Here is a 26311-nt window from a genome sequence, read left to right as displayed (position 1 = left end):
ACGCACAACATGCCCATCAAAGTTAGCCAATTAAAAATATTAAAAGGCCTGTTGAGAATGATCCAATTATTATGCGTAATTATATACTATATATACAATATAGTAGTCAATTATCTACCTCTTGGCAAAGACCACACAGACTAATTAATGACAAATAAGAATAACAGATGATTTATTTTTACTTAAAAATCATTTTTTTTACACAATTACACACACGTATTCTTAAATAGAAGCTTTTACATTACAAACATCCAGAATGATTATGAAACAATGTTTTTTTTCTGAACAAAACCTGAAATATATCTAAAACCACAGAGTGAATAAACAACTTAAGATAACATTTGACTTTTTATCAAACATAAACTAGGTATGTTTTTTTTCTAATTAACATTGTTCAATAAGTATTATAGACTTAAATCGTTGCTAAACATTTTTTGGATTTCAAAAATATAGATTAATAATTTGCAATATCCTACTATACACATTTATTTGACAGTAACAGTTCCCGGGTCGACTGTACCTGTTCAAAGGGATCTGACTGTTGTATGGGGGTGTGTGATGTGTACATCTTATGCATTTAAAACAATCCACAAGTGTCCTTTATTGCTATTGTGACCTCAGAAAAGATCAGAAATGTGATTCCCTGTAGTGAGATGATGCCTATGAGTAATGGCAACTGAACCATTGGTTCCAAGTGAATGGATCAGGGTGCAAGGCTCTCATGAGTAGAAGGTGAGCACACTCTTGTGGTTGCCTCGTATAAGGATGGTGGGTGGGAGGTCTTTGGACAGGATGTCTAACCAGGCCATGTAGAGGAAGTCGGAGATGGTTTCCTTTCGTGCAATGGGCATGCTCCTGGATGAAAAGTAAGAGACAATGGGTCAGACTATTAAACATAAACATTTAAGTTTAACTAAAAAAAATAGCACTAAAATGGGTCTACTTACACCACAATCAGGTTGGCTGAGTTAGAGTGCTCCTGAAGCAATTCGTTGAGTCGAACTTGCAGGTTGGTCTAAAACGCACAAATGGTTTTGGTCATTGATGACGCAAGGGTCTTTTCTTCAACTTTTCATGGCAAACTGACTGGAAATTATTCCATTTCTTAAATACCTTCTCTTCAAATTCGTCCAACTCGTCATCAGTAATCTTCCAGGGCTGTGTTTTGCGCATGGTTTCAACCTGCGCATTATCCTTGGTTCGCTCGTGCAGGCGGAAAGGTTCAATCATGTCCTCCAACTTCTTCAAGCTGAGCGCAAATAAAAAAAAAAAAAAATGTAATCACAGGCAATAGTCGCTTGAAGACGATTTTTGTCCTGTGCTGCACCAGTGCGCACCTGTCATTACGTGGTTTCACATGGAAATCATCAATTACTATGATGTCAGTGCATTTAATCCGGAACTTCTGCAGCAGCAACTTCATTCTGCAAGGTAGAAAAGATGCAACGGTTAAGACTTCAATGTATGTTTATTTACCGCCCAGGAACATCTCATCTCATTTCATGCCTTTGCCCTTGGCACAGCACGTTGACGGATAATCAAACCCGCGCTCGTTAGGCTATAATTGATAGTCTAGCAATTAGGTGGTTCCCCTCACTCTTGTTTATCCAGCTCACTGCGCCCGGGCTGGCCTGCGATGAAGATCCTCATCTGACAATCTTTCCACTTCTTCCTGGTGGTTAGGATGTAGGGGAGCAGCAGAGTGAGACCTGGGAGAAAAGGCAGATGCATCCACCAACCATGAAATGTGTTGTCTGTGAGTCAGCAGTTTGTTTCCTCTCAGCGCTGTGTTTCGTGCGGCTGCAAACAATCTGTCATTTTTTGATTCTCCATGAACGCACAGCACAATTGACACGTACCTCCGTCGTCAAAAAGCCACCACACGTCGAGTGTTCCCTTGGGCTGTTTGCCCTTAAACTGAGCGCTGGCCTCCACGAGCTTCTCGTTCATCTTGGCCACCTGTGGTGGCGGGGGTCCGCACACCGACACTGAACGATGGGGAAAAGATTGTAAACTGGGGCGCGGATGTGGAGTTGTAAACTCAGAAAAAAATGATTATAGTTTTATAGTAAGTACATAGTAAGGTAAAAGTGCAAATAGATTAGATGTCAATGGCACTGCTACAAGATAATTCACTGCCCACCCTCCTTGTTTAAGTTTAAGTGTGTCATTTATTGTTTCCCTTTGCTCAGCTCATGTTGTGAACCAAGTCACAAAAATGCTGAGGTGCTGGAACAAAAGAAGGCTCAATATTGGATTACTCCTCGAGACAAATCTTTTAGTTCACTTGATGAGAATGGAGAAGTTTCCAAAAACACAGACAACAGAAAGACACTACTTCCATTTGGCAAAAGTTTTCCCAATCCAAGAGAGCAGGCAGATTTAAAGTAGTGTTTTTTATGGATTAATCTTTTGTTGCCACCTTAACAAATAGAGTGCATTAAACCTTACCTCGGGTGGTGAGCACTTGCCGAGATGATTTTCTTGACTTTCGGAACAAACCTTTGGATTTGCCCCCATTTGACATGAAATCGTTTTCCAGCGCCTCTTGTTCTTTTGCTGATTTGAGCATCTCCTCTGAAAAAATAAATAAATAACAGAGTCACACTTTACAACCACTCCTCACAGAATTAGAATTCATTTCTTGCCATTTATTGTCAAACTGACCTTCCGCTTCTACAATATGAGAAACGTCAAGTCCCTGGTCCATCCTTAAAATGACAGTTCCGTATTCAAAGTCAAAGGCATCGCTGTCAAGAGTAAAAACAGACTTCAGTTGCAAGTAATATTCCTGTATAATCTATTCCTTACATCTGCGTGGGAGTTATGCTAATGACTTACTGCAGCACTCCCACGTAACTCTGGACCGCTTCTGAACCTGAAGTCTTCCAGTTTCTTTTGAAGCCTATCATTAGCGTGTTGGGCTTCATGCGGCCAAGACCCGAGGCCTGCAAAAATGAAGGAACATGACGACAGCCATGCAGTCTGTCACATAGTGGAGGAATCAACAATACCTGCGCCCTGAATATGCGTATTCTATTTGTTTTAATATATAAACCAAGCATGACAGCCCAATTGCAAACCACTGGAGTGTTTTTTATTATTATTATTGGATTGCCGACCATATACTATCTAGAATCTAGATGTTTTGCCTGCAACATTATTTTTCATTATTATTTCTTCATTTTAATAGGCGACCAATCACTGGTTTATTTAATCAGTCAAGGAATTGGTTTATGTATAAATCATGTTATTTAGCTGTAAATTGGCCATGAAATCAAAAATAAGGATGTTTGCAGATTTCCTATTTTTTAATAAATCTACTTTTGGGTATTGCAGAAATCAGAGAATATGTCATCCCACGTATCAAGTTTGAAAGAACCCGTATGCCAAATAGTACAGCATGCCATTTTTTTAGTCAATTAACTTCACCTGTTTTCATGAAAACAAACAACATAGCTGAAAAATGTTCTTATCCCCCAAACAAAGGTGTGCAGCTGTTATATTGCCACTAGGTAAAACCAGATCAATCTGCACATCCTGTGTCGTCAAAAAAGTGTTAATCAATGATAGCCTTTATGCTGCCGAACTGTTTGAAGTCACAAATCCAGACAATGAAACAACGCCTTATCATGATAGTGCAAAACCAGAAGGTTGTTTTCTTGCTTTTCATTAACTCTCTGTGCATCTTGCCAGATTCTTCACAGCATAGCAATAGATACTCGGTGTATCTCTGAGGGACGACTGCGGTCAATAAAAACAACTTCTGTGATGTGTACGTTTCATTCCCCGGTTATACATTAATCGAATGGATTTTTCTGGGTCACTTGGTTTGTCTTTTTTTTTATGACTGCACTGACCTGCAGCAGGATGTCGACTCCTTCCCTGAATTTCTCATTTGCTACGGCGACGTAGAATGCTTTTCGTTTCATCTTCTTCAGCCTTTGCTGGTTCTTCTCCATGCAGGCATTCATGACTGGCAGGGCCTCCACTCTTGGACCCTGGAGAGATTAATGGTCACATCAATTGACTTCCGCCTTTTTACAACAATAATATCTGATCATGAGACTGTACCGTATACACTTCACAGGTAAGGCAGAGTCCATAGTTCTTGGACAAAGAGTGAGCCAGGTCTAGCAGTGCAGGCCTAGTGCGAGTGGACCCTGTCAGCACCAAAATCTGTGGCCTAAAGAAAACAGGGGTGGTCAAAGCAAGCGGCTCAAAATGTTAACATGAGTGTCATCTTTGGTACGCAGACTCTTTCTCGTGGTCTACAAAACATTGATGGAACTGATTTTAACTCATTGCCCACCATTAACAGGAGCACACATCAAAATTATTTGGCAGTAAATGCTCATATTTCACTGTCATTGGTGGCGCCAAACATCCAGAAATTCCTACCTGAAATTCTTGACATGATCTTCTATTCCAGATAAAGACAGAGCATTGTTGACCGCGCTGACAAACGTCACCGCTTGAGTGGATGAGCCCCAGTTAACATCTGAAGAGGACCATAATGGGTGAGTGTCAATGCACAACATGCCAAAGGCCGAAACAAAAGTTTACTAGTACTACACACAAAGAGCCTACCAGGTTTCTTGACAGTGACGTAAATGTAGAGGAGAATTTCGATTGCATAAGTGAGCAGCGCGGCCCACCAGTTGATGACAAACATGACGGCACAGCACAGGAGAGCACCCAGGAGGGACAACCACATGTTATAGTACCTGTATGCTGGTCTCCAACCTGGGAAAACCAGTGAGGCCAAACAGATTTTATTTTGTAATGCTCTGATGAATATCCATTTGTTTACTTTGGGTTGACTTTTTTCAACATAAGTTAATAAACATCCAAATTAAGAATTTTAACCACATACATTAAACTATTCTAAATTTAGTGTCAGTACTGATTTTTCTTTACTGGCCAGGATTTGGACTGTATTGTTTTTAAAACTCTCACCTGGAGACTTTGCGTAGGAAGCATGGAAGCAGGAAAAATTGATAAGTGCGTACGAGGCCAAGAAGAAATTTGAAATGATGGGAGCGATGGTATTAAGATTGCCTGTGGAGAAAAGAAGATATACAGTATTTGTTGAATCATTCATAAAACATTCATTTAATATTACAAACTATGCCTGCTTTTCCAGTTATCTCATTGCCCGCCAATGACAACAATTAGCCATTAATGCAACTGAAAGTTAGTTTTAAGATACTAGATATCACGTGAACTGAACAAACCAACGAGGATGAAGGCCACGGATATCAAGAATGTGAGGATGTAGCCTCGGAGGGGCTCGTCATTTTTGCCGTGTCCTTTGGCAAAGAAGTGCAGGGCCGTATAGATGTTGTCTTTACACAGTGCCTGAGGCACACATTAAAATCATTAGTCAAGGTCAGCATACGCTCAGTGAATCCAAATGAGACCTATTTGACTGACTTGGAAGACTTTTGGAGCGCTGACAAGAGAAGCCAGAGCGGATGAAAGAGTGGCTGAAAAGGTTCCAGCAATGATGAGAGGACCAAATCCCGACACCAGTGTCATCACCTGTTGCATACATGAGTTAAATAAATGAACAAATAAAGCACTTCATTAGAAGCGTGAAACATCCCATGAGGTTCTGGTTCACTTTAATATGAACAGTTTACCTGGAAATTGTTCATGGCACCAAATTTGCACGTTTCGACTGCGCAAGAACTAAAATTGTAGCCCAGCTCGCAGGCGGCTAATGCTGGGCCTTCGCATGGCACACCAGGCATGATGAGGTCTGTCAGGTTTCCTGTAGCGTCACGCACCACACTGGCAGCTAAGCCAAAAATGAATATGTTTTGGAAACAGGCATGGAATTCATTGCTTAATTTCAACCACTAGAAATGGATTGTGTCCCGTGGGGTCCACCGTTCAAAGTTGAAAGCTGTACTTACAGACACAAAGGGCCACACCCAGATAGGTGACACCAGTGATCAGAATAGCCCATAAGGTGCCTTTAGGAATGGCCGCCTGAGCATCCTGTAAAATAGCAAACAGGTTTTATTAGCTAATTTGTATTCACCACAATAACAATGAAATGGTTCTGTAAGGAAAATCGAATGTTGAAAAAAAAAAAGTTACCCTCAGGTCACCAGAAATGTTGGCTCCTGCCAAGATTCCAGTTGCAGCAGGGAAAAAAATTGAAAACACTGAAAAGAAGGACTCCCCGCCACTGAAAGCTGGTGGAAAATTCTCTAAAAAGATGTTCACTGCCAAGACAAATACAGAGAAAAATACATCAAATGTGCGTCCTAAACGCAGTAAATAGAGTGGCGCCATACCCTATGTCAAAACAAAGACCCCATAGATCTAATATTTGTAAAGCCAGCAACCTGAAGTGAAAGCAAATGCTTTGACCTCTGATTCTGACTACGGAAGTTCTCTAACATAACCCCATTTTATCGGGACAAAAATGATTTAAGGCTCCCAGTTGACGTTTAAGGTTTCACTTTATTGTACGTTCTTTAAATTGAAATAACTGAAAATCTGCCAGATGATTTCCTTACCATTGTAATTAAAAACACCCTTGGATTTCTTGTCCTCGGTTGGAGGAATAAAGGTGCCCGCAAATACATCCACAATAGCCGCCAGAAGGATGATGAGTAGAACAATCTGGGCCTAGGTGTGGTTTCATTCATCTCATTAAAAGACATGCCAAAATACGTATGCCTTTATGTATGCTTTTCAAAGCTTACAACCCAATGCGACGCTAACCTTGGCCTCCCATTCCATTCCGGCGAGAGATATGCCCAAAAGCACGATCACTGTGATGACTCCGATGATTCTAATGTCGTTTAATGGATCCACCATGAGGACATCGTATTCCTGATGAGACAAAAACATCATTGTCAATCAATAAGATAGACTAGCTGTCCATTCTTATGTCATTACTGGTATAATGAATCATAGCATGGACATGATGAATTGAACTCATTGGCTGATATGGACGACGATAGTAGTCCAAACCATTTCATTTGGGAGGATTGAACGTCTATCATGGTCAATGACAGCAAATGTATTAAGGGAAGATCCAATAGACAGTTTTAAAGAGTTGGAAAGCAACACATTTACCAACACATTTAGAGGCTTTAGACACATAGGTCATTTCAATATTTCACACCTTGAGTAAATCCACAACAGTTTCAGCAAATCCGACCACATACATGGCTACAGCTACGGCATTGGCAAAGGCAAAAATCAAGCCAATAGAACCACCAAACTCGGGTCCCAGGCTGCGAGATATCAAGTAGTACGCCCCTCCTGAAATTTGCGCACACACATCAATAATTAATCTTCATGCAACCATTTTATTGGTGCTTCCACGTCGCATTGGCTCACCTCCCCTGACCACACCATTAGTGCAAATGGCTGACATGGAAAGGCCAGTAATTGTTGTCACCACGCAGCTGAGTGCAATAACCACGATTCCCAAACCTGTAATGCGCAGAAATCAATACTTTTGAAATAGACTCTTATTATTATGGAATCATACATTCTTGGCCAGTTGTTAAAAAAAACACTGACTCACCCCAGCCGGCCTGTCCGAACACCCAGGACAGGCGGATGAACAACATGACGCCCCAAATGTTCAGCATGCATCTCACCTGTGGACGAAATGTCATGACTGAGCGACTTTTTCTGTGACTGGATGATAGATTTGAGAAAGGCTATTTATGACTTCACTGGTAAAATAGTGAGCCTTAATTGTGAGGGAAAAAAAGTGTTCCAGTACAATTCAGGATTTTGACACAAAAGTCTCCAAAGTTCTGCTTCTATGCAGCATTGGGAACCCTTCAGTAACTCACCAGAACGCCCCTTATCCAACCAAATTTTACGGCCCCCTTCTCAACAGGAACAGCAGACTCCACGTCATCAGACGGGGTGCCGTCACTCCCCTCAGAGTTATCCGCCACGGTGTCGGGCACCGAGATGGCTCCATTCTGGTGGAAATCCATTATAGAAGAATAATGTGTATTTTTACCTCAATACATTTTACTTAAAAGTAGAATGCACATTTTTTAACAGGATGAAGATTGATAATTCACTTGTCAATTCATTACACTGCTTCCCCTACCCTTGAAAACTAGAGAAAGACAAAACTAATTTGAGAATTATACAACAATAAAAAAAGTTAAATGACTCCTAAGCATCTTGTTTAGACTGACCTCGCTGAGGCATTTTATTATGTGATTGTCATACTGCCTGTGTCCTCTCCATTGCGGCAAATTGTCCTAGTGTGCCATTTTCATTTTAGTGTTTCAAAATTATGTGTCCATATCAGTTATCATTTAGTTATCTGATTAGTAGATTATTGTTGATGATCTATGATGGGTGTTGTTGTAGTTGATGGATAATCAATCAGGTTTCCACTCAATTTTTTATAATCTACTTTACTTAAAAGGAGCCCAAAAAGGCAAATACAGGCCAACCTATAAAATTTACAAGGCAATAACAGCATATTTGACTTAAAAAAAAAAGTTTTACTGTTATGATCAGAGAATACACTTCATATTTCATTGCAGGTACTTGTTTTTACACGCATAAGTAAAATAGTTAACTCAGTGAATTTACCATTGTTTTGTTTACATGACTGTTTCACTGTTTGAAACGTGACGATATTTTTTAAGCATTTATTTTCACCGCCTATGAGCTAATTGGTGGATCTATTCAAAAAAATGTTGTCAGCCGATTAGAGAACGTATTCCTCAAGTAATGGATGGAACAAAAAGGTCAAATACATATGTTGAGAAATAATTATTAAATATTAATACATATTTTAGTTTTTTTTGTTTTTTCCCCCAGACTTCTCATATTCCAAAACACAGAAACGAGTTTTTTTTAAATCCATGGTGTTTTACATGGTCATCCCAAACTTATGACAATTATCATTTATCAGGTTGTAAAATATTTTTACAAAATGAACGATAAATATTTGTTTAAAAAAAAAGACGGACAACTTACCTTTTGAAAGACGTCATGCAGCTCCTGCAACGAAGGCCGTACAGCTCGATGACCACTGATGCTGCCCGCGTTACGATAGAAGTCGATGTTAGGCACGCGGTCCAAGGTGTCATGACCAAAGGCGCTGACCACTGAGGGCCGGACTGTTCGGTGGTCATCGTTGTTATCATAGACCGGCGGCCCGTCTAGAGTAGCGTCGTAAGCAGCGTTAACATGCTCTCCGCCGTTTGACTTGATCTTCTCCATCGGAGTTGTTGAAAGAGCTTCTCGGGTTTAAATTGTCAAGGGAAAAGCACCTGCGTCGGTTTGATCTCTTGAACCATCCAAGTATGATTTTGAAGAAAAGAACTCGGCAGCAACTGATTTATCAACATTTATTTCTTAAATGAAACTTCTCGTTAGAGCTTCTTCTTGTCTGCACACTTGATTTGCCTACGACACCTCCCCTTTTATACCTTACATCCGAGGGTCACACGCCAGCTATTCCAGCTATTGGCCAACGCTTTGGATCAACCCTCAGAAAACTGACCGGCGGGTGTCAAATATGTCCTTGCTCGATCACAAAGGCATTGCTTAAAGATTAACCAAGTCATAAACGCCAAATGAGAGATAACGCAGCTCATTGCCAGGGCTTTGGAGAATTGATTACTAATAATATTGTCTGAAGTGCACATGTTGTTCAACGGTGGCACTTTATGACACTTTGGGTATTTCCTTTGTCCAAATCTTGTATTGGATGAATCATCTCGATGGACGTTCCCATGGTAAATGCTCACCTAACTATGCAGTGGAGATTACAGACTAATTAGGTGACATCGGACAAACCTCCCTATCCAAAAAGTCAATTTAATACTATTGCGGAAATCATTGCTCTTTGTCATGACACTTTCTGCAGGAAGTTCTTTGAAAGAACATTTTGAATTGACTTGATGTGAAGAAATGGCCATAAAATGAGAGTTAATGTGAGACCATGAATTACAGGAACATGCCTAAGGGGCTTCTTTAGAGCTGCCTTTCAAATACTTTTTTTAACAGGTAAACTTCCTTATTACTGACACACACTGTGATTTATGCATCAGTGAAAGGGAGGCTAATGAGTCTCAATCTGACCTTGAGGTTGCTTTGCTGAGAAGTAATCGTCCAGAATGTTTTTTATGTACAAATGGAAAAGAACCAGTGCATGGCATGGCACTTATCACAGTTATAACATAGTAGTTGTAACCATTTTCTTGAATTGCACTGAATGAGTCATGTGAGAGAAAAAATTTCCACAGGGGCATTCAGGGACGGACTACTTATCTTTGTTCCGAGTGCAGTCAGAAGGATGCACATAACTTTGACTTGTGGTGAAATAAAAAGGACTGCAGTCTTTTTACATGGACACACCTGCTCCCTCTGTCTGAACGTAAACATCCTTCAAGTTGGCAGGACCCCTCAAGTTTTATTGGATTTAATTTGCAGTCTGCAGCTCACCTCAAACAACTGTAGTGAACTCGGCAGCATTTTTTAGAAATGTGGCCCTTTTCAAAGTAATGTGAACAAGTACTCCGAGTACAAAGTTCAACTACGGTACATTGAGCCTATTAAAATATGCATAATTGCCCCAAACACTGGTGTTCTATCTGGATTTGGTGGTACACCTAATGCAAATGCACTGTAACTTTGAAATTTGCATTCATTTCTCTCCCAATTTAAGATCTAGAAAATGATTTGACTTCATGGTTTCCAAAAATATAATACTTCTCAAAGGACAGACTTTATTGACCAAAACATTGCAGTTAATAGCTTTAATTCCTGATCTAACATTAATTTTACTTGATTAATAGGAACCTCTGTCATGGAAGAGAAGTTATCTGTTAGCAAGTAAATGACTTCCCTTCATAGGAATCATCAGTAAGTTAATAAGCGTAACATCTTTACGATCAGCAACAACACCATTCATGTTGCAATGGATAATCATTGATCTAGGCTAGGAAAGGTTTAGCTTGACTTGATGTTTGAAATGTTCTAGCAGGAATTTGAAGAGAACTTAAATGATCTCATCGTCTTTGTCAACATTTGCAGGATCTCCACTATTCTCCATTCCATTGATAAACCATCTGTGAATGTCATTCCTTGGCTAAAAGCTGCTTTACTGCAAATATAATGAAAAAAGAGCCTTAGTTCTGGTTTAAAAACTGTTTACACTATCATAATTATTAGTTATTCAAAAAGAACTGGGAATTAAAACGGCTACTGTATCTTGTGAGCTTATCACAACATATTAGGCTTGAGCGGTCCGAAGACCACAAGTGATAAAATTTATGATTTATAATCAGTAAAAGCTAAGGTTCATGATTTGTCTTACTACTATTTGTTCTTACACTTTGAAACAAGTGTCCATTGAACTACTGTGATTACCATGCAGCGCTATCACATCTTTATTATTCCCCCAGAACTTTGTTGACTAATGCCTTATTGATAGAGGCTTCTACCAAATTGGGCATTTGGACTGGAAATGTTGTATGGACAAAACGGTTCTCTATATTTGAATTACAGTTTCAGATTAAAAAAGCATTCAGCGTTGCATATATATTCATCCATACCGGAACAACAAACAAATTAATACATTTTTTAGACTGCAAATGGAAGATTATTCCAAGATGATTCGCCCTACTGCAGGGAATGCGCAAAAAAGGCAGTGTTTTTTTCTTACACAATTTGTGAAACGTTATAAAATATTTTACATAGCAGCATGCAGTCATTTTGATTCATATCTGTTATTGTGCATTCTGCTATGTTCTTTATCCTTGCATTAATGTTGATGTATTTAAAATTGAATGTCTATACTCAGCATACTGTAGACATACATATATTAGAGTTGGGCCAATAATTCAGCCACCAAAATTATTTGGTTGAAACATGACTAAATTGTGTTTTTTTGGCTGAAACATTTTTTCCTGAAAAATATGACTGAAACTGAATTTGACGACATGCAAAACTGCAAATGTCTCTCCCTACTTTTTCACTATTTCATCCTTATCTACAATCGCCCGAGTGTCTGTTAAGTTAAAGCAATGAGGATATTTTGCCCGGCACCAATCAACACAGCATCTGCCGTATATAGAAGTGGCTAGAAAGAAGTTGCAATGCATCCTCTAAAGTGTGCTACTAGTAAGATGTAGAGTAGAGTTGTTGTAATCAATATTTAAAACATCAACCTGAATCAATAGACTGGCCTCAGCGAACTGCTTATTGTGATCAACCCAAAGCCTGAAGCAGCTCTCATACCCTTATTCTATTTGCTTAATGGGTCGCTTGAGGCACACTGGCATTTTGGGAAGAAGTCTCAAACTCTCCCATGCATGCCATTTTTGGCCACTCTCTTTTTGGAATGGAAACTTTTTTTTTCTTGACAAGTTAAATGAAGGAAATGTTATACGTTTAAGGATATCTCAAGGTTATAGCTTAATGTAAAAAAAAAAGGCCAAGGTGGAACAGGGACATTGTAAAAGGCATTGAAAATAATGATCAGTCTACCTCTGACTGCCTGGCCAAAAAGGGAAAGACCACCTCTCATATTAATGTGCCCATACTTTCCAGTTTAAGTATTATTGTGATGTACTCCGTGGGTCATTCCTTGATGGATTACAGTTGTCATGGTTAGAGATGTTTTTCCCTGGCTGAGAAATGGTTTTGTTGTAAGATTTTGTTGTTCACATTTTGGTTAGTCTCTTATAATGAATCTGAAATGCATCCAAGACCCATTCATTTCCCGTCTATATCTCGGGATGTCTTGTTTGGCAACTACCCAGCCATCTTCATTCTTAATGGTCAACTTGAATTTAGTGAGAAAGGCTGCACCTTCTCCTGCTTTTGTCATCATTTACATCCTATATTCATTAGGTTTTGATTTCACAGGGATCCTTTGCAAAGCTGATTTTCAGTGTATTTTTTTGTCCATGCATTTTCACTAACATCTCTAAAAATGTCTTGACTTCTGTCAGTTTACATTGGTATCATTCAAATAGTGTTTAATTACTTTAAAAAGTTATATACACATTTATGCATTGTACTTAAGTGTCTTTAAAATATAGAGTACGTTGTCTGTATACATACCAAGTAACTGTCACATGGCTGGCGAAAAAAACACTTTTGAAAGTTATTCATATTGGGCTCATTTAATATTTATACCATATTATTATGTTATAGTCCATTTGTGGAAATCCCTATCTTGCAATATCGAAATCAAAGGTTGCTTGAGACAAAAAATATATTAACACCCCTAATTAGACAGTTGCAAATAGGTTACAGATGTATACCCTGATTTCCCACACAAAGCTTTCAAATGTCCATTTTTCAATGAAGAAATTCCATTTATTTTACATCATTGAGTCAAATGTCAACAAGAAACACTTTCCACCAGCCGAGCAGAAAACTGGTCCGCATATATGTTATTATGATATGTCACGCACGCCCACACAACATACAGGAGCTCTAACATTTCTAGATGAAGGCACATAAACCCATTGAAGGTCACAGTAAGGCAGATTCACAGCACTATGGGAAAATTGCAGATATTTGCCAGCTTAAAATGTATACCAATCTGATTCTCCATCCAGACCAAGCCCTTCCTTCGTCTGTTGCCAGAAGAGTGGCTGAGAAAAAGACAACGATTTCCTCCACAGTGCTAATAAATGTCCATTTCCAATGTGACCTTCTCCTTCGCAGACAGGTAGTGAAACTCTAGCAGCACTAAAAGATAGATGGTCCTTTCCCCTTCGTAGTCCCTATTTTGTCCCTTCAACTCCATCGGCCAAACTTTGGACGAGATTCTTGACGGACATTTTCTGTCATTTGTCATCCGGACAGATGAAATGGATCGTAAACATGTTTCCTTCGCTCAGACTTTGGCAACAAGCAGAAGGCCATCATTCAACAGCAACAGCAGCAGTACACTCTTTGCATCATTAAGAAACAGTAACATCATAATACAAATCAGTTTGGCATCCCTTACGCGACTTCTCAAAGTGATCTTTATACACGGCATCGGAGTGTCTTTGATTCACTGACACATTGGATTTGATTAGATCACAGGATCATTTCACATCAATACCCTGTGTCCAATCACACACACTCTGGGGCAGGATGACTCTGCCTCACCTATTTCTAATCCATTCGGAAAACACGTTAGGAAACTTGCCCTGAGTCTACATCAGAATATTTACAGCTGTGCACCGCAAACCTCTCGTGTGTGTCCAACTCTCGCCTTGACCGTTTTTGGGCGAGGGTTAAAGGGAGCTTCAGCGATTTCTGTGCCATTTGATGAGCTGAAGGAGAATATGACACAGCATTTGCCTGGCGCTCGCTCCCATAACGATATGTAGACGCAGTGGAAATCTCTCCAGGCTCTCTGAAGAGCAAACACTAAAAGTAGCATGCACTGTAATGCCAAAAGTAATCAATCACTTGAATGGACTCTCATAAGAATTTAAGTGACATTCCATTTGTAATCAATACGGTTTGTTTTAATGATGTAGGCCAATCTTCTAGGAAAGTAATTATGGGAATTTTTGACTGAGTCTGGATCTCAATGTTAAGACTGTTAAAACTATACAATTTCTACACAACTGCTAGTCCCCACAAAGACTGGAGCAGGGAATGGTCTGAAATCCTTTGTTGGGGTGAAGCATTCATTGTTCTTTGTTTTCTGGAACACAGGGCTAATATTTGGATTTTGCTTTTTGAAAAATCCCTATATAAATAGAGGGACTGTACACCTTCCAAATCTTAGCCTTTTGGATTAATATCTGAAACATCTTCAAAATACAAGAAAGTCTATTTTCCTTAATTCAGCCCATGTGGAGTAAAGATCAACTTTTCACATAAAAGTAGTAGGTGTTTCCACCCATATTCAACACCAATTATCCTTTTGAAGGTCTGCTGGCCACGGGACAACATCCTGAACACAGACAAGCTTTCAGACTAGTAACACTCATGCAGTCACTGAATGGGGACTGATCCCATTTTGACTGAACCCAAGTCATATGACATCTACGGATTTATCATTTAAACCCATAGTCAAGGTGTGTGAGTAAATATTTTTGGCAAAATAGTGCAGCTTTGGTGTTGTTTGGACTGTCACAGACATGGTAGGTTGCAAAGCTGTTGGAATTTCCAAAACTGGAAACATTTGATGGGAATAAGAATACAGAATTTAGGTCAAATTTGAAAATTGCACAAAATTCTGTTACATAAGCTTGATTAAAAGACTAACCTACATCGTATGTTAATCCAGAATATAAATAAGAACTGCTTCCCGTGGAAAATATCCAACTTTGCGCAGGTGTGCAACAGTAATCTTTTAGTGCGCGTTCCATCAGTGATTGATTAAATGCATATGAAAGTCTAAAGTAAATAAGGTTTGAGAGGACATCTCCTGATGTCTGTCCCCCTGTGTTAAGTTAGGGCATACTCAAACGTCCCTTTCTCCAGTCCCTCGATGCCGTCCGCCCAGTTGGAAGACGGCATGCTGCTGTAGGGGTCCAGTAAGATCCTGAAACACCTCACGATTAACAGTCCCAGAAACACTAGAAGCATCCCCACGAAGGCAAATGCCGTCTTCTGTTCCAGAGTCAGAGAGTGCGCCATCATGTCGTTTCCGCTCATGGCAGCGAGGGAGTGGTTGTAGTGGACGCTGCACATTGTAAATCAACATCCAGGTGCCTCATCTCTTCTTTGACAGGGTCACTGGTTGCATGTTACCTGGGTAGATACGATGTGATGTCTTGAGATTGGGACTCGGATAAAATCCAATTAAGTAGCCTTAAGTAATACTAATCCACTAACTCGGCAGGCAGACGTCGGGTGAAGGGACGACTCAGCAAAATATCCAATTCAGATTGTTTACAATACATCCAAGAACTAACCGTGACTCATGAAGGCTGAGAGTCTATTAATAGCTTCTCCGTACAAACTTCAATCTCTTCATCTTGACACAATGTTTTAGACATGAAGATAAAACCAAACATTCAATGCTGGAGGGCTACATGAAGTCCCAGCAATCAGAGGGCATCATTGCCTGAAGCATGATTACATAGCTTATGGTTGAGTTAAAATACCAGCGTGTCGCAGTGCTTATAGTCAGATATTAAACACATGCAAACCACTAATGGAAATGTTGCATCGAGTTTCGTCTTGGCAATTTTTGACAAAATGGCATTCGACCTGTTGCATAGGAGCATATGCCTGCCAGTCAGTGTCATTCCATTAGACATAGTAACAGTGAATGCAGGCAATTGCTGCAAGTCCGCCTCTTTCAGTCGTTTCTCCACAAATCTTTTTAAGCAGCAGGTGGCTCAAGAAAATGGGCTGAAAAGTGGAATGAATCGGCTGACACCGGAAAGTAGACAGGGTAATTGATAGGATACAGGTATGTACAGCGAGAGAGAGACTATACTTGCAGGGGTCTTATCTTACCGTCATGATGGTGCCATTCACAGACCTGTTGATAGCACATCTTCTGCAGAGGTCCTCCCTCTCGGCAAAGGTGCAAATCCGCTTGTGAAACCTCCCACTATAAACATGTTGAAGGCTTGTGTCTCACCAAAACAAAAATCCAGAAACAAAGGAGGCAAAGGAGGGGGTGGCTCAAGCCGGGTTGTGTCTGTTCTTAAGGATGCTGCTGCTCATCCTCGTGCTGCCTTGCTCGCTGCCTCCAGCTTCATTATCATTCTGATTCTCTATAGCCCGCCCTATAGCAACGCACACGCTCCTGCTGCATGGCAACCACTTGTTAGTCTCACCCAGTTGCCCTGCCGCCTCACTCATTCACAACATTCCTCCCAGAGAGGCGTAAGGATGGCTGCAACGGCGTATAAACAAGGGAGCTTCTGTCTCCTCCCTTTGCATCTTTGCAGCCTGGGTGTGTTTGTGTTTTTCCCCTCAAAGAGGCTACTCCGAAACGAGAGAGGAAAGTCACGGAATGCTGCCTCTCACTGTGCCTGCTGAGGAACTACTGCAAAGCTATCACAGGAGCATCACTCATCAAGCATTGTTTGTGAACTGGTGATCACGATAAGGCAGATGAGCCTACTGTGGGGAGGAGTGCTTTTACTGTAGCGATGAAAAGGTAGAAAACTTGCAGGTTATCTGGCAGCAACATGCAATACGGAAGCGGCCATCTGCTATGCTATTATGCAGTACAAGTTTATATCAGCTGTGAGGCTTTTTTGTCGTAGTGGTGCAGTGACTCAGATCTGAAGATAAGGAATTCCACTGGGGAAATGGTCAATTATGTTTTTGAAATAAATTAGACTGTATAAGTGGTGAACTGAACTTCATTTTTAATTTCAAAGTGGGCAGCAAAGAAGGAAGAAAGCAAAAAATACGAGGAGGATTGTCTTTTGCAGTATTGAATGCGCTCTGCCAGTCATAATCATTGTTTCCTTTGTTAATATTACATACTGGTCCCTTGAGATAAGAATGACTGAGGTTTTTTTTCTCCCAAAACGCGATAGTGTTGATCTTATTTCACCGTCTTAAGCATTATATCTTTAATTTATAGATGTACAAAGCCTCATATCCATTGAATTAAATCTAATTCAAGTGTGTTTTGTTGGGCTGGTTGTTGAAAAGTTAAATATTCTTTTATTCAGGATCATTCGCCTTAACATTTTACCAAAATTGCTCTTTTATGTTTAAAGTCTAATGACTATCATCCCTTTGTCCTATTGCTCACCGACGTGTTACAATTTAATGAGTGTACATGACAAATGGCACATTACTGTCTACTCAGTACAGCAGTTTTTAATGTGGATTTTGTTCTACTTTATATATTAGGCACTTTTGCGTGTGGGACTGAAATTAAAACCTGTTGCATAAAGACTATCCTGTTTCTATAGGACACAGGGTTAAAGATTATTAGACTTCTATCTTGGGGTCACGCCCCTCTATATCTTTAATGCTAATGAATTTCATAACACACCTGCTTTTACAGTGACATTATCTGGACTCAAAAGTACAAAGAGAGAAGCGGCAATGCCAACAGAATTGCTAGCAGGAATTATTAATTAATTCAATAATGGAGCTACATTACCATGCATGGCCATCATTTAATAAAAATCAGATAAAATCAGTTATAATATGTATTATTGCTGTGTCCTTGTTAAGTCTTTGGCTGCTAGTAAGGGCAATAGAAATCCAATCTATTTTGACTGTGAGAGCTGGCAGTCAAAATGGAGTGTAAATCTTTTCTCGTCAATGGGTAGTTACCATAACATTTTCCTTTTTTTCTAAATATCACAATGCATACTCTGTGATCTTTGCTGGTGGTGAATGAGTTAATCTTGAGGTTGTATGCTTTTGTATGCAGACAGTTGTAAGAGGTGTAGATTTTCATCACCCCTAATGAAAGTGGGGGAGCCGGGTTCAAATCCAGGTTGGTCCACCTGTGTGGAGTTTGCATGTTCTCTCTGGGCCTGCGTGGGTTTTCTCAGGGTACTTCAGGTACTCAGGTTTCCTCCCATATTCCAAAGACATGCAGGGTAGGCTGGTTGGACACTCTAAATTGGCCCTAGGTTTAAGTGTGAGCGTGAATGGTTGTTTGTCTCCTTGTGTCCTGCGATTGGCTGGCCACCAATCCAGGGTGTTCCCCGCCTCTGGCCCGAAGTCAGCTGGGATTAGCTACAGCACCCCCGCGACCCTTGTGACGATAAAGCGGTTCAGAAAATGAATTAAATGAATTTCTTAATTCTTTCATTAGGTGTTTCAAAGACTCTGGCACTTGTAAGCATTTGATGTGTGTGAAAAAAATCTGTACGTGTTTCTAATAGCCTGTGGCTGCACAATTCATGTTCCTTATTGTTTCATTTATTTGCTTCCATCAACCTTTAACCTTTCCATAGCAGCGGACCTACCCATCTTATTTGTTCATCCTATAACTCCACAACGCCTGGTAGTCCAGCTCACGTCTCGCGAAAGTCCTAAACTAAGTCTCGCGAGACTCGAGCAGGTTTGGCTGAACACATTTGAAAGTGCGTCAAGGCAGCTTGCGTCGTGCAAGGAACAGCAACCGGATCATGGAAGACATCATCCCTGGCCTTGGTGAAGATTCTAAGGCGGAGGAGCTCAATACATCAGTCACATCGGACCATAGCGACCCCGAGACACCTAATGGCGTCAAAACGTAAGTGAAAGATCCGTGTAGTAATTTCTTCTCGGCCGAATGTATGAACCCCTTCACGCTAAAGCTAAAATGGAGTCGCAATGGGGCATTCTTCATAGAGATGTGGTGTAACTGTAACGTAGGGGATGTTTATAGCATTCAATCAGGCGTTTCGAAAGATTAAGGAATGCCTTTTTTAAATGATTTATTGCGCTACATTTTCTTTGTGGGATCCATTGTTTACTGGCTATAGCCATGTGATTAGGTCATCTGGTAACGGGGAATGTTCAAATCTAGCACACGCCAGTGGTCTTTATTTATTAATTTTAAAGAATCACATTGGTCAAAGTACAATCAGATGGATTTTTTTAAGCATCCCTCAGAAATCCTATCACTCAATTCACTCGTTCACGATATGGGCCATTTTATATTACAATATCAATATACCATGCTATAATACACAAATAGATGTTTTGGGGAATGGTTATACAACATTTTTATCGTCCCCACTCACTCTGTTTTAAATTGACAGTAACCGGCCTGCCACTCATGTTCAAGTAAATAGACAGCACAGAAGTGTATACGTACATGTTTTTGCTCAAATGTAAAGATCTAAAAATATACGAATACTTGTGGTTCTGACTGCTGTTTTTATACTATCAGAAAATTCATCAATTTTCTTCTGATTATAATGTTAAATCAAATAATATGATATTAAGGCAAATTGTGTTTGTGTTCTTCGTGTGCCTGTATTTTGTGTTGTCTTGCATGCATTACTATATTCGCAGGATGAGCATCTAAGCTAGTGTTTATTTTTGTTCAAACCATCAAAGGCTTCTGCACTCAGAAAATCTAAACAAATATAACAGCAACAAGATCACTTTAACCGCTTCACTTAAATGTATCTACTGTCAACCCCGCCCCCTTTTTTCCCTAATTTGTTTTGTGTTTTTTTATGTAACATCGATTCCTGGATCGAGTACATATTCTAGAAGTACTTTCCCCGTCATTCTGTGCGACCTAAATATTCCCTTTTGTTCACGGCCTTTCAATGTATTCTGGGACGCCTAAATATGGGAAATCTCCCTCCTATAATCATTATCATTATAGGGACGCTGAGGAGTCAACATGCCCAAAAGAGAAATACGAAGATAAAGAGAAGTCCTCCGGAGGTAGAAAAGGAGGCCGCTATCATCCTTACAAAGAGAAACAAGGTGGCGAAAAGAAAAGTTTTAAAAGGAACCGGGTGTACATCAGCAACATCCCGTATGACATGAAATGGCAGGCAATTAAAGATCTCATGCGTGATAAAGGTACGTTTATCCTTGATGGGATTTGGGCCTATAACCTCTCTTTACTCCTCAGCATTAAACTACTGTACTCTAGTTCTACACTTTATGTTAATAGGTGGATCATTATGTTTCAAGTTGTTGCCACATAGTTACAACTTTTCCTTGATTTACAGCATTCAAATAGTAGGAAAGTTACCTTTCAGTGCTATGGCCTTTTAACATTTTTTTTTTGGATCGTGTTAATATAGAGTGGTGTGATGAAAAGGTGGATATGACATGTTATCACTTGTTTTGAATGTAGCTATAATGTCGAACGTGTAGTTGAATATGACTGTATGACATTGTTGCATCTGTTGCAGAGTGAACCTTGACTACGACTTTCACTTTTCCTGAATGACTTTTTTTGGAAGGCCTGAAAGACGGCTTGAATTTACATTGCTCTGAATAGAATCTGATCAATATTGAAGCCTTTTGAATTTCCCAGGTCGAATGTAGCCATTTGTGTGGGTGGCCCCGGCCTTTGGGTGTCATGCAACTGCCCACAAGGGCTTGGTGTTACCTGAGTGGATGTTGGCCTGTTTTATCATTAACTGGGACATCTCCAGCTGTAGCGGGTTTGCCAAGGGTGACAGTATATTGATGAATTGGTGATTTACATTCCTTTGTGTTCTTTTTTGGTATTTTTTTCCTGTGTATGTCTCATGTAGTCGGTGAGGTTACATACGTGGAGCTCTTTAAGGATGCGGAAGGAAAGTCAAGGGTAAGTGATGTAGCCAACTTGCTGCACAAGGTTTTAAATGCCCTCAGCAGGCTCTCCTTAATCAAGTGCTCTTGAAGGTTCTGGTCCTTTGGGTCTTACTAGAACTGGAGATACTCTAGGCTGCTTCTAGAGCCCTGATAGTTGTTTTAATGATTGACATTTACTTGAAAGGGAGATGTCCTGTTGCATTTTTGGAAAGTAGCTTTATGAACTCCTCCAAGTGGGCATTATTCTTTTAATTTTTTTGCTTTTGTTGTTGTTGTCTCTTCAAATGGTGTAAAATTTAGTTTGTTTTGGCCATTTTTAAAGGGACACTTGGATTGTTTGTTTTGTTTACTGATTGATACTTACGCCACCAAATGCCTCATTAATGGAATAAAACAAATCTTGTGATATTATGATATATTTATTTTTTTGTTGGTACTTTTCACTGTGTCAATATTTGATGTAAAGATGTATCTCGCCATAAAGAATCCAATACATTTAAAAAAATATATCTGCTTGGAATAAAATCAGTAAATGACTTTTGTCTGCAATAGATGTAGATAATATTTACTTCAAATTCAAAGATGAAAATGGATGAATGGACAATTTAAGGTGCCTTGGCCTTTAAAAAAAAAATATATTAACTGTTTTTCTTTTGTGCTTTTTTTGTCCAAAACAACCTGCCCTTCTCCGATATACCTTGGTTAGGGTTGTGGGTAAGAAAAATCTCCATTTTACTTGATTTTTTTTTTTTATGAAGTCCTTTTGTCTTTCCTAGAATTACAATGGTCTTTCTGTTTCCAATAAACAGTGTGGTGGACTTCACTGATGAAGAATTTGTGACCAAGGCAGTAGAAACTATGAATCAATATGACCTGAATGGAAGGCCTCTTAACATTAGGGAGGTACAGACTGTACACTTTTTGTCAAGAAAGACTACTACATATAATAATTTGGAAGAACTGCACTTTTTCTGTCCACATAAACCTAACTATATTTGCTTCTCATTCAAGGACTGCGAGGGGGAGCATGCTCGACGTGTGTTGCAACGCATAGAAAGCCAGCAAGACGGTCGATTGCGGGACATGGGACCCGGTGGAATAATTATCCCTCCCTCCATCGCCAACAATCCCAATATTCCATCTGAAATGAAGCAAGCGTTACAAACGGGGCGACTGGGCAGCACTGTGTTTGTGATCAACGTGAGCACAACTCTAATGTATTAGTTATATAGTAAATATATTAGTTCATTGGCTGTCATTGACGACAATAGATGTACTATCCAAAACGAGAAATTGATTATGGCAGAAGGATATCCATAACCCACCAAAGTCCTGCAGTATACCACCATATCGATGTATTCTCAGCGGTACTCGGGCGTTTGGTCGCCGGATGTTTGGTCGCCTGGAAGGTTATTGATAATTATCATTTAAAATTGTTGCTCAAATTCCCTAAATACAAACTGCGAATTATTATTTACTCATACTTAATGCCCTATTAATTATTAGGCTAAAGAAAATCTCCAAATTTCCTGTACTTTTATTGTGTTTTGTTGGAGAACTTGTTAAGACCCTGACTGACGTCCCTTCCTAAGGGGACAACTCATGTACATACAAACTCTTATACACTCACATGTCCGCTCAGTGAAACTGCTCAGGGCCATTGTTGGCTTTTATTGATGTGTAGACCGTGTTGTTTTACCTTGTTTTGTCGCCTGACTTTTGGTTGCCGGACTTTTGGTCGCCAGACTTTTGGTCGCCGGACGTTTGGTCGCCCGTTGTTTGGGTCCGGGCGACCAAACGTCCGCGACCAAAAGTCCGGCGACCAAATGTCCGGTAACGATTCTCAGCGACTGTTGACCTCAGTGGTATTGGTCCATGGCTCCCAATTCATGTCTTTGTGTTTCATGCAGCTCGATTTCACGGTGAGCTGGAAGAAGCTGAAGGAAGTGTTCAGCATGGCTGGAGTAGTTAAACGGGCTGATATAAAGGCGGACAAGGACGGAAAGAGCCGTGGGATGGGAACTGTGATTTTTGAGCAGCCACTTGAGGCTTTGCAGGCTATATGTATCCTTGACCAATTTATGCAGCTCAAAATTAATGTACTTGTTAACAACATTTTTGAAATTCTCCTTGACTTGGAACTCAGCCATGTTTAATGGACAGATGCTCTTTGACAGACCGATGTATGTTAAAATGGTATGACACGTTGATAAAGTTACGGGACTTGAGCAATTATTGGTGAGCTCCTAATACATTGCTTATGTCTGTACAGGATGATAAATCCATTCTCCCTGATAATCATTGCCAAATGGAGAAAGCACCTCAATTACCACGTGAGTCTACTGCCGTTATGTTCTTGTCGTCCCAGGGATAAATTGCTCATAAAATGTGTAATACTTAAATCTCTTTGTTAATTATATTCCTATTGGTCGTAAACTTTGAGTGTTACATAGTGGTAAGAAAGAGTATTAAAGTTTTGTAATATTGTGGGTTTTTTTTATGTCCACAGGAGGCCTGTCTGGTATTGGAATGGGACTAGGACCAGGAGGGCAGCCTATTAATAGTAACAATCTCAACAGTGGAGGAGGGATGGGCTCCACAGGTACAGCAGGTATTTTGTAATTATTGTAGGAAACAAATCCGTAACTGTCTGTACAATTTCAAACACTTAAAAACCTCTTAAACTGGGAGTGGGCGATCACGAAAAAAAAGTTATATTGTTTTAGTCTTAGTTTTTATACAATGGCATTGAGTGTTTTCTCAACTTTGTTGTCTGCTGTGAGGACATCTTTTTTTTATTCACTTTCATCCCACCCTGTTAACATGAAATCCATATGATATAGTAGTTTTCCTATATCATTTAGCAGAATGTAACTTTCTCTTGTCTTTAGGTCTGGATATTTCTGGCTATTGTGGAATGAACAGACTTAGTGGAGGTAAAAGTTTAGTATTTTCTTGCACTGTCGTTGTTTACTGCGATCACAAATTGTACATTATCTAATGCTATTTCTGGCAGGGATGGGTGTAAGCAGTGGATTTGGAAACATGGATAACATGGCCAGCATTATGAATTTGGGAGCAAGAGAACTGATGAGCAGAATGAACGGTGGGTTTTTGCACTAGCGCCGTTTTGAAACAAGGACCCGTCTAGTTTGTTCTGTCATAACTTTGTATTAAGGTTGGCTTATGTGTCTTTTAAGATATGTACCGATCAAGAATAGGTGGAATGGATCGGGATTTTGGAAGCGGCGACATGCTAATGAATCGGGGATTTGGCGATTCATTTGGAGGACTGGGTGAGCTCAATTTTTCTTCTGGGATTTTGCAAGATGGCCACTGCGATTCATGGACTGTCTCTGGTGTTATAGGGTGCAATATGCTTTGGTTCATAACACATATCATTCCCCAAATTGCATTCTCTCCATCAGGTCGAAGTTTTGGCGGTGGCATGGGCCTTGGTGGCATGGGGACTGGCTTAGGTACATTTTCACAGATTATCATATCTCATCCAGGACCACTGGGGGTTTTAAAGGCTCCTCAAACTATTTATTACATAAAACTATGTATAATTACATTGAGATCTGTCAACTCTGTCATGACAATTTTAAAAAAAAATATATACGTTTTGGAAGTTGGGTTGCTTGTTCGTCTCTTGGAACAAAAGGTTTCCGATCAAAGCTTTTCATAACGTGAATATTTCACATGTCAAACGAAGCATTCTTTAGTAGAAGGGCCCTCTATATATTGTGCAGTTACTTTTATTTGTTTTCGAAGTAGTGGACGCAATGTTTTATTGACTCGAAGATGTAGTTATTGTCAGTCATAAAAGTATCAACTTCCTGTTGAAATGGTTTTACTGGACAGATTTACTGAACAATATGATTTGTGTGTATTTACTTCAACACAAAGCATGAGTGAAATCGGAGTCATATTTAGGTTTTTGTTTGTTTTTATCCTAAAATGCATTTTCAGTAATTGATTATATTGATTTATCCTAGGAGGCCTTGAAACAGTGTTGGAGTCTTCATTAGCACACTGAGGTGTTATTGCCTTTTCTCATCTACTCTTTGTGTTTTTTTTTTCTTTCCCAAGGTGGTGGAATGGGCAACATGGCCATGGATTGCATGGGCTCGGGCTTTGACCGCATGGGAATGTCAGGAATGGACTTTAATCGCAGCTTTAGAGGTGGCGGCCAGAGTTCCATGGGCATGTCAGACAGAGGCTACGGGTCCAAAGCTGGTCGTCAGATCTTTGTACGAAATGTGAGTTTAAGCATGGTTGCAGAGAGAACTTTTGGTGTAGTGGAAACTGCTTTTGAAATTAATCTATCCCACTAAAGTCTGACAGAATCAAAATTGTGCTCAAGAAATGTTGACACTTGCAACAACATGCTTTACCATAACAAGCAAACGCAAAATCTTATGTTAAAATATATTTGTGGCACACTATCTAACTAAGTACTGTTTATTTCTCCTCTGCAGCTCTCCTATGATCTTACGTGGCAAACGCTGAAAGACAATTTCAGTCACTGTGGTATGCTTTTTTTTTTCACCGACTTGGCTCCTGTCTTAGTTAAAATATGTATAAATCACATGACATACTATAGATTATTTTAGTGGCACATTTATAGTCTAGCAAACACGAGAAAGATAAAACAATGACTTCTTCCTGTTGGCCACAGGCAAGGTGATGTTTGCAGAGATCATGATGGAGAACGGCAAGTCAAAGGGCTGCGGAACAGTGAGATTCGACTCTGAAGAGAGTGCCGAGAAAGCCTGCCGGATGATGAATGGAACAAAGATCAATGGCCGAGAGGTGGATGTCCGTATTGATCGTTATGTTTAGAAGTTTGAAGAAGAACCCGTGAACTCATTTCCACATTTCAAACCCTTTCTGCCAATACGCTCTTGTTTTGTTTTAAAAACACATTTCTTTGCTTAATTTTGCGTCCATGAATGTTTTCACTTGTTTTTTTTGTTAATGTATTCGGAATAGATTCTATTATCCTTTTTGTAATCTGTTTTTTTTATTATTCTCTGGCAAGTTGTTTGAAAAAAATAAACATTATGATTTTTAAACCCGATGCCAATTAGTCTGTTTAATGCTATATATATATATATATATATATATATATATATAT

The 26311-nt window shown here is 39.7% G+C and overlaps 2 protein-coding genes across 2 annotated transcripts; one reads left to right on the top strand and one right to left on the bottom strand.

Moving 5' to 3' along the window:
- Positions 1–155: 155 nt before the first annotated feature.
- slc12a1 (solute carrier family 12 member 1) lies at positions 156–10635 on the bottom strand. Its single transcript, XM_077587424.1, has 26 exons — positions 8989–10635; positions 7833–7967; positions 7556–7631; positions 7366–7461; positions 7148–7287; positions 6742–6852; positions 6534–6645; positions 6109–6236; positions 5922–6006; positions 5646–5803; positions 5437–5544; positions 5238–5361; positions 4960–5061; positions 4591–4746; positions 4402–4501; positions 4075–4186; positions 3861–4001; positions 2842–2948; positions 2668–2750; positions 2452–2577; positions 1860–1988; positions 1598–1709; positions 1338–1424; positions 1114–1249; positions 948–1015; positions 156–855 (listed from the first exon to the last, which is right to left on the bottom strand). The coding sequence occupies exons 1-26, from the start codon at positions 9232–9234 to the stop codon at positions 720–722; spliced, it is 3114 nt and encodes a 1037-aa protein (XP_077443550.1). The 5' UTR covers positions 9235–10635; the 3' UTR covers positions 156–719.
- An 8298-nt stretch (positions 10636–18933) lies between these two features.
- On the top strand, positions 18934–26254 carry myef2 (myelin expression factor 2). The gene is made up of 17 exons (XM_077589407.1): positions 18934–19153; positions 20243–20445; positions 21132–21184; positions 21878–21885; positions 21981–22074; positions 22183–22371; positions 23082–23235; positions 23318–23367; positions 23444–23504; positions 23681–23782; positions 24063–24107; positions 24188–24277; positions 24372–24467; positions 24600–24650; positions 25264–25433; positions 25653–25704; positions 25853–26254. Exons 1-17 carry the CDS (start codon positions 19047–19049, stop codon positions 26014–26016), a joined length of 1689 nt encoding a protein of 562 aa, XP_077445533.1. The 5' UTR covers positions 18934–19046; the 3' UTR covers positions 26017–26254.
- Positions 26255–26311: the final 57 nt, after the last annotated feature.

The sequence above is a fragment of the Stigmatopora argus genome, chromosome 2 (genome assembly GCF_051989625.1).
Source record: "Stigmatopora argus isolate UIUO_Sarg chromosome 2, RoL_Sarg_1.0, whole genome shotgun sequence".
Classification (NCBI taxonomy): Eukaryota; Metazoa; Chordata; class Actinopteri; order Syngnathiformes; family Syngnathidae; genus Stigmatopora; species Stigmatopora argus.
This window is presented reverse-complemented; position numbering and strand designations above follow the sequence as displayed.